Source organism: Penaeus japonicus, unplaced genomic scaffold (assembly GCF_977035675.1).
Source record: "Penaeus japonicus unplaced genomic scaffold, GWHDUDI00000001_assembly GWHDUDI00000042, whole genome shotgun sequence".
Classification (NCBI taxonomy): Eukaryota; Metazoa; Arthropoda; class Malacostraca; order Decapoda; family Penaeidae; genus Penaeus; species Penaeus japonicus.
The window spans coordinates 14,019,495-14,029,494 of NW_028234444.1; the positions used below are offsets into that span (position 1 = coordinate 14,019,495).

A 10,000-nucleotide genomic window follows, 5' to 3' on the forward strand; every position below is an offset into this window, starting at 1 on the left:
ACAGCCCACTCGCTCCTTGTACGTCGTTCTGTGGTTTCAGCTGTCTAGCTGTCGAATAAGGAAATAAGATAAGTAGAGAGGAAATTGGTCATTGTATAAGAAATAGATCGTTGAATAAGGAAATAAGATAAGTAGAGAGAAAATTGGTCATTGTATAAGAAATAGATCGTTGAATAAGGATATAAGATAAGTAGAGAGAAAATTGGTCATTGTATAAGAAATAGATCGTTGAATAAGGAAATAAGATAAGGAGAGAGGAAATTGGTCATTGTATAAGAAATAGATCGTTGAATAAGGAAATAAGTAGAGAGGAAATTGGTCATTGTATAGGAAATAGATCGTTGAATAAGGATATAAGATAAGTAGAGAGGAAATTGGTCATTGTATAAGAAATAGATCGTTGAATAAGGAAATAAGATAAGGAGAGAGGAAATTGGTCATTGTATAAGAAATAGATCGTTGAATAAGGAAATAAGATAAGTAGAGAGGAAATTGGTCATTGTATAAGAAATAGATCGTTGAATAAGGAAATAAGATAAGGAGAGAGGAAGTTGGTCATTGTATAAGAAATAGATCGTTGAATAGGATATGTGATAGATGGTTAAGGGATACTTAAATAAGATATGAAGTGATTAAGTGAGATAAGGATATTACTAGATAAGATAAGGCGTTATCAATAAGATAAGATGAGATGGCTGATGAAATAAGAAATAATTGGTAAGGGGAATAATCAAATAAGAGTAAAGATAACGTGAGCAAATACGAATAGTATCAAAATTATCATGATCAGCATTTCTTAACAAAATTATAAATAATAAATATCGTAAAAAAATAATTTTAAGATAATTCTTAAATATTCAAATAACACAAGATAGAATCGATAATTGATTAATTAATCAAGATAAGCAATTGTTTAACATAAAACTATCTTATCAACTGCTATATAATTAAATCAGTATATTTAGCTTCAGTGTAATTCAAGGTATATGTTATAGAGTGTAATAACTTCCCCAAATGATGTAAATTGCATTATATAAAGATAACATATTGAAATGATCTTTCTAAAGGTCGAATAAAATATAGAGATAGGCATAAGTGAACACAAGACGTTAAACTAAACTATTGAATGATGAAAGAGAGAGAGAGAGATAATGAAAGATAATACAATCCAATATCATCATAGGGATTTTGATAACACGGGAAAAATCTAGCAAATAAATTGATTCCATGAGAAAAAAAAAAGTTTAATTCTCTCTCATGGATTAATCGAATTGATAAAGTGTATCTTCCTAATAACTAAACAATTCCATGCATGAAGTGATCATGTTCCGTTCATGACATATCAAAATCAACTGTTGATTGACTCATATTCTGAAATATATATTTTTTCCAGCTGGTAAATAGTGAAATAATTTTGGGGGAAAATATTACATTATGAATTGATTTCTAGTTGATATGTCCTCTAATTGATATGAATAACATGATAAGGATTCATCTTTCTAGCTAGTGGATACTTAAAATCTAAATGAATATAGATAAAAATCATTAAATTACTTAAAAGATTAAGAAATAAAAACACTAAAATAGGTATATAAAAGAAGTATATAATAATTTTTGAAAAGTATATAAAAAAGTATATAATAATTTTTAAAAAGTATATAACAATAACAACAACAACAATAATCAATACAAACAACAACAACAAACACTTCCGGTTCTACTCACATCCATACATGCCGGCGCCGATGACAGAACCGGTAAGAACCAAGATGGCGGCACAGAACAAGAGGCACTTCCGGCCGCCTTTGTCACCATCGTTATGTGTCACCTCAAGGTTTTTCCCTCTGAGGATGGGGGGAGGGGGTATAGTGAGGGTAGTGATGAGGAGGGTATGGTGTTGGTGGTGGTGATGTAGGTATGGTAGTTGTGGTGGTGGTGAAGGTATGGTTGTTGTGATGAGGAAGGTAAGGTGGTTGTGATGAGGGAATGGTGATAGAGGGGGTGGTGAAGGTATGGTGGTTGTGATGTGGGTATGGTGGTGGTTAGGTGGTATGGTGATAGTGGTGGTGAAGGTATGGTGGTTGTGATGAGGAGGGTATAGTGATAGTGGTGGTGATTAAGGTATGACGATGATGGGGGTATGATGATAGTGATAGGGATAAAGGTATGGTGCTTGTGATGAAGGTATGATGATTGTGAGTATGATGATAGAAGTGGGTTGTGAGAATTGTGACAGTGACGATGGTGATGATGTGAAAATCATAATGATGATAGTGATAGGATGATGATATCGGTAGTGAATATGGTGATGATGCTGATAGGATGCTGAAATTGATGATGAAATGGTGATATGATGATGACATCGGTAGTAAAGATGATGAAGCTGAAATTTATAGTGATGATGGTGATAGTGGTGACGATAGTGAAGAGGATGAAAAAGATAATGGGGATGGTGATCGTGATGATGCTGGTGATAACAATGACAAAATAATAATGATTATAAAAAAAAACAGCAATGATAATATTAATAACAAACAAAAAGTAATTATCAAAACAAAACAAAGACAATAATAAAAACGACAGTATTTTAAAGAATTTTCGTCTTTCAAAGTAAAACATTTTGTTCTTCTTTAGAATTTTCAATAACTGAAAGAGATGTTCTGTTCTGAAAATGTTATTTCATTACAAAATAACGTGATGTTATAAAAGTAATGACTTTTATGAATTTTAGATAAATTTTTAATTCGAAAAAAAATCTAAAATGTGATTGTGATTGTATCTATCTATCTATTTATCTATCTATCTAGTTATCTATTTATATAGTTATCTATTTATCTATTTATCTATCTATCTATCTATCTATATATCTAGTTATCTATTTATCTATCTATCTATTTATCTATATATCTACCTATATATCTATCTATCTATCTATTTCTCTATCTATTTATCTATCTATTATTCCTCTTTACATGAAATGTATTGAATAATAACATCAATAGTGTTATTCATTATCTGATAACCGTGTATGTCTTTTCTTAACATGTGAAAATACGTGAAAATGCGAGAAGTGCCGAGGAAGTGCGTGAGCCTACGAGAAACCACGTAAAGCCACGAGAAACTACGTGAAATTCCGAGGAACGGCGTGAAACTACGAAAAAATGCGTGAAACTACGAGAAAGTGCGTGAACCTCTGGGAAAGGAATGAAGCTACGACAAAATACGTGAAACTACGAGAAAATGCGTGAAACTAGGGTAGAAAATCAAAATTTTAGGAATAAAAAATGACAATTTAAAAACTTTTTGGGGGAGATTTTTGTAACGTTAATTTATCATCGAAATTATGATGATCCTCAACAACATATAAAGTGAAGATGTAGCGCATTTTATTTCGTAAACAATAAAATAATCAAAAAAATAAAATAACAAACAATGAAAAACAAAAAACAAATAATACTAACTTTCCTGTCCAAAATAAAGATGAAGACACAAGCTGACACATAAAAGTAATCATGCTGTAACGTGACTGAATGACCTTCACCGCAAATGTCATGCTGTGTTAGTAACGCAAGACTTTACAATGCCTCTGCATCCTTAGTAAGGCTTTCTCTCTCTCTTTCTCACTCTAGCTCTAGCTCTATCGCTGTCTCTGTCTCTATCTCGATTTTTCTGTCTATATTTCTATCTCTGTCTGTCTCTATCTCTATTTCTATTTCTGCTTCTCTCTCTATCTCTATTTCTCTCTCTCTCTCTCTCTTTCTTTTTCTCTCTCACTTTCTTTCTCTCTCTCTCTCTCTCTCTCTCTCTCTCTCTCTCTCTCACTCTCACTCTCACTCTCTCTCTCTCTCTCTCTCTCTCTCTCTCTCTCTTCCTCTCCCTTTCTCTCACTCTCACTCTCTCTCTTCCTCTCCCTTTCTCTCACTCTCACTCTCTCTCTCTTCCTCTCCCTTTCTCTCACTCTCACTCTCCCGCTCTCTCTCTCTCTCTCTCCCACTCTCTCTCTCTCTCTCTCTCTCCCCCCCCCCCTCTCACTCTCACTCTCTCTTACCTCTCTATCCTCTCACTCTCACTCTCTCTTACCTCTCTATCCTCTCACTCTCACTCTCTCTTACCTCTCTATCCTCTCACTCTCACTCTCTCTTACCTCTCTATCCTCTCACTCTCACTCTCTCTTACCTCTCTATCCTCTCACTCTCACTCTCTCTTACCTCTCTATCCTCTCCAATCTCTCTCTCTCCATCTTCTCTATCCGGATGTCGTCATAGGAGCCGGTCACGTGATCGGGTTTGCCAGTCTCCAGGATGAACTTGACCCGGTGACCTCCGAGGGACTTTTGGGTCATCCCGATCGGCCCGTCGGGGGAGCTATTGGGGGGGGGTGAATGATGGGTGGTGGTGGGGGGGGGATGGGTTGGGGGTCAGGGAGGGTAGGGGGTGGGGTGGGATGGGTTAATGATGGGGGTTGGGGTTAGGGTGGAGGGTGAGGGAGGGGGGATGGGGGGGGTAATGGGGGTGGGGGTAAAGGAGGGAGGGTAAGAGGGTGTTATGGGGGTCATTAAGTAGGGGGTGAAATAAAGGAAGGGGGGAGGGAGGGTGGAGATGGTATCAGGGTTGATACAGGTGGGTATGGGTGGGGAGGGGGGGAATTATAAGAAAGAAAGAAAGAAAGAAAGAAAGGGAAATTAGGAAGAAAGTGATAATAATAAAATTTTTAAAAACGACAAAGAACAAAGAATAAGAAAATACGAAAGAGGGAATAAAGCCAAGGGAATAAAATAAGCAGATGGTAAGGTAGGGTAATGGGGGTGGGTGGGGAGGGGAGAAAAGAATTTGTGAAATAAATTAATCAAACTTACTGTGAAAAAAATACATCAAAGGCAGTGAAATGTATAATCTACAATGCTTATAAGAATACGATACAGCAATTGGTTCAAAAACAAAGAAAATACACAGAAAATACAGAGAAAATCGCAGATAATACAATAGGATATAATTAACTACAACAATAAAACAAAGCGATCTATTTTTACTGATGTTCTCCTTCACATTGGCTACTTTTACTACTCTGGGCTAGTTTTGTTCTATTTTTTTGGCTATTTTGGCTACTTTTGGGCTATTATACCTTTGAGATCATGTTACAGAGCTTTTGAAACTACCTTTTTTTAGATATGTTTCAGGTGCATGAATAGCAATGAAGAAAATCAAAATTCTCTCTCTCTCTCTCTCTCTCTCTCTCTCTCTCTCTCTCTCTCTCTATATATATATATATATATATATATATATATATATATATATATATATATATATATATCACCTTCTACTTCTACTTTTCCTCCTCCTCCTCCTTCTCCTCCTCCTCCTCCTCCTCCTCCTCCTCCTCCTCCTCCTCCTCCTCCTCCTCCTCCTCCTCCTCCTCCTCCTCCCCCTCCTCCTCCTCCCCCTCCCCTCCTCCCTCCCCTCCTCCCCTCCCCCTCCCCTCCCCCTCCTCTCCTCCCCCCTCTCCCCCTCCCCTCACCCCTCCCCTCCTCCTCCTCCCCCTCCTCCTCCTCCTCACCCTCCCCCTCCTCCTCCTCCTCCCCCTCCCCTCTTCCTACCTAACGAAGCGGTGCGTGTCCATAGGCACGTAGGAGTCGTCATAGGGATCCGAGAACCGCGTCCTATGATACCCGTTGAGCGCCGCGGCCGCGTTGGCTCCGGTCGCCGCCGCCGCCGCCGCTGCCGCGTTGGCCGCCGCGTTCTGCTGGAGGCCGAGGTTCACCATCTCCATGTTGATGGTGGTAGAGGAAGGGCTCTTCTTCAGGATGCCTTTGCGCACCGACGACACCGAGCTGCGCTGGCTCAGGTTGCCCGAGCGGTGGCTCACGGGCGAGTGGCGCGGGGACGGCTGGGGACTCATCCTGCGGGTCATATGGGGGTCACAGAGGGGTCACATAAAGGTCGCATGGGGGTCCTATAGGGGTCAGATGGGGGTCACATAGCGGTCAAAGAGGGGTCGCATGGGGGTCACATAGGGGTCGCATGGGGGTCATATAAGTGTCACATGGGGATCACATAGGGGTCAGATAGGGGTCACATCGGTGTCACATGGGGGTCACTTGGGAGTCACATAGGGGTCACTTGGGAGTCAAATAGGGGTCACATGGGGATCACATAGGGGTCACATCAGTGTCACATAGAGGTCACTTGGGGGTCACATAGGGGAAGTAGGGGGATTCATCATACAGGGGATGAGTTACAGGGATTCATTGTACTGTGGTTGATGTGCGGTGAGTCATGGTTGAATTTGAATGGGACATGATATGGTCTGAGACGGAGGGGTGAGTTGTAGGGTCTTAGAGATAGAGATAGAGATATAGACATAGATATAGATACAGATATACAGATACAGTTACAGATATAGATATACTGATATAGCTATATACATACATATGTATAGACATAGATATAGATACAGATATACAGATACAGTTACAGATATAGATATACTGATATAGCTATATACATACATATGTATAGACATAGATATAGATACAGATATACAGATACAGTTACAGATATAGATATACTGATATAGCTATATACATACATATGTATAGACATAGATATAGATACAGATATACAGATACAGTTACAGATATAGATATACTGATATAGCTATATACATACATATGTATAGACATAGATATAGATACAGATATACAGATACAGTTACAGATATAGATATACTGATATAGCTATATACATACATATGTATAGACATAGATATAGATACAGATATACAGATACAGTTACAGATATAGATATACTGATATAGCTATATACATACATATGTATAGACATAGATATAGATACAGATATACAGATACAGTTACAGATATAGATATACTGATATAGCTATATACATACATATGTATAGACATAGATATAGATACAGATATACAGATACAGTTACAGATATAGATATACTGATATAGCTATATACATACATATGTATAGACATAGATATAGATACAGATATACAGATACAGTTACAGATATAGATATACTGATATAGCTATATACATACATATGTATAGACATAGATATAGATACAGATATACAGATACAGTTACAGATATAGATATACTGATATAGCTATATACATACATATGTATAGACATAGATATAGATACAGATATACAGATACAGTTACAGATATAGATATACTGATATAGCTATATACATACATATGTATAGACATAGATATAGATACAGATATACAGATACAGTTACAGATATAGATATACTGATATAGCTATATACATACATATGTATAGACATAGATATAGATACAGATATACAGATACAGTTACAGATATAGATATACTGATATAGCTATATACATACATATGTATAGACATAGATATAGATACAGATATACAGATACAGTTACAGATATAGATATACTGATATAGCTATATACATACATATGTATAGACATAGATATAGATACAGATATACAGATACAGTTACAGATATAGATATACTGATATAGCTATATACATACATATGTATAGACATAGATATAGATACAGATATACAGATACAGTTACAGATATAGATATACTGATATAGCTATATACATACATATGTATAGACATAGATATAGATACAGATATACAGATACAGTTACAGATATAGATATACTGATATAGCTATATACATACATATGTATAGACATAGATATAGATACAGATATACAGATACAGTTACAGATATAGATATACTGATATAGCTATATACATACATATGTATAGACATAGATATAGATACAGATATACAGATACAGTTACAGATATAGATATACTGATATAGCTATATACATACATATGTATAGACATAGATATAGATACAGATATACAGATACAGTTACAGATATAGATATACTGATATAGCTATATACATACATATGTATAGACATAGATATAGATACAGATATACAGATACAGTTACAGATATAGATATACTGATATAGCTATATACATACATATGTATAGACATAGATATAGATACAGATATACAGATACAGTTACAGATATAGATATACTGATATAGCTATATACATACATATGTATAGACATAGATATAGATACAGATATACAGATACAGTTACAGATATAGATATACTGATATAGCTATATACATACATATGTATAGACATAGATATAGATACAGATATACAGATACAGTTACAGATATAGATATACTGATATAGCTATATACATACATATGTATAGACATAGATATAGATACAGATATACAGATACAGTTACAGATATAGATATACTGATATAGCTATATACATACATATGTATAGACATAGATATAGATACAGATATACAGATACAGTTACAGATATAGATATACTGATATAGCTATATACATACATATGTATAGACATAGATATAGATACAGATATACAGATACAGTTACAGATATAGATATACTGATATAGCTATATACATACATATGTATAGACATAGATATAGATACAGATATACAGATACAGTTACAGATATAGATATACTGATATAGCTATATACATACATATGTATAGACATAGATATAGATACAGATATACAGATACAGTTACAGATATAGATATACTGATATAGCTATATACATACATATGTATAGACATAGATATAGATACAGATATACAGATACAGTTACAGATATAGATATACTGATATAGCTATATACATACATATGTATAGACATAGATATAGATACAGATATACAGATACAGTTACAGATATAGATATACTGATATAGCTATATACATACATATGTATAGACATAGATATAGATACAGATATACAGATACAGTTACAGATATAGATATACTGATATAGCTATATACATACATATGTATAGACATAGATATAGATACAGATATACAGATACAGTTACAGATATAGATATACTGATATAGCTATATACATACATATGTATAGACATAGATATAGATACAGATATACAGATACAGTTACAGATATAGATATACTGATATAGCTATATACATACATATGTATAGACATAGATATAGATACAGATATACAGATACAGTTACAGATATAGATATACTGATATAGCTATATACATACATATGTATAGACATAGATATAGATACAGATATACAGATACAGTTACAGATATAGATATACTGATATAGCTATATACATACATATGTATAGACATAGATATAGATACAGATATACAGATACAGTTACAGATATAGATATACTGATATAGCTATATACATACATATGTATAGACATAGATATAGATACAGATATACAGATACAGTTACAGATATAGATATACTGATATAGCTATATACATACATATGTATAGACATAGATATAGATACAGATATACAGATACAGTTACAGATATAGATATACTGATATAGCTATATACATACATATGTATAGACATAGATATAGATACAGATATACAGATACAGTTACAGATATAGATATACTGATATAGCTATATACATACATATGTATAGACATAGATATAGATACAGATATACAGATACAGTTACAGATATAGATATACTGATATAGCTATATACATACATATGTATAGACATAGATATAGATACAGATATACAGATACAGTTACAGATATAGATATACTGATATAGCTATATACATACATATGTATAGACATAGATATAGATACAGATATACAGATACAGTTACAGATATAGATATACTGATATAGCTATATACATACATATGTATAGACATAGATATAGATACAGATATACAGATACAGTTACAGATATAGATATACTGATATAGCTATATACATACATATGTATAGACATAGATATAGATACAGATATACAGATACAGTTACAGATATAGATATACTGATATAGCTATATACATACATATGTATAGACATAGATATAGATACAGATATACAGATACAGTTACAGATATAGA

At 34.2% G+C, this 10,000-nt stretch overlaps 1 protein-coding gene across 1 annotated transcript in view; it reads right to left on the reverse strand.

The window, feature by feature from the left end:
* The window catches only part of LOC122249326 (uncharacterized), a 25,366-nt gene extending 19,443 nt beyond the window's left edge, over positions 1 to 5,923 (reverse strand). The window contains exons 1-4 of the mRNA XM_086535045.1: positions 5,594 to 5,923; positions 4,209 to 4,364; positions 1,726 to 1,844; positions 1 to 48 (exon numbers count right to left, since the gene is read on the reverse strand). The exon at positions 1 to 48 is cut by the window's left edge and continues 51 nt beyond it. Of these exons, the coding sequence (XP_086391171.1) occupies positions 1 to 48; positions 1,726 to 1,844; positions 4,209 to 4,364; positions 5,594 to 5,907 (637 nt within the window). The 5' untranslated portion in view covers positions 5,908 to 5,923. The remainder of the gene's footprint in view (positions 49 to 1,725; positions 1,845 to 4,208; positions 4,365 to 5,593) is intronic.
* Positions 5,924 to 10,000: the final 4,077 nt, after the last annotated feature.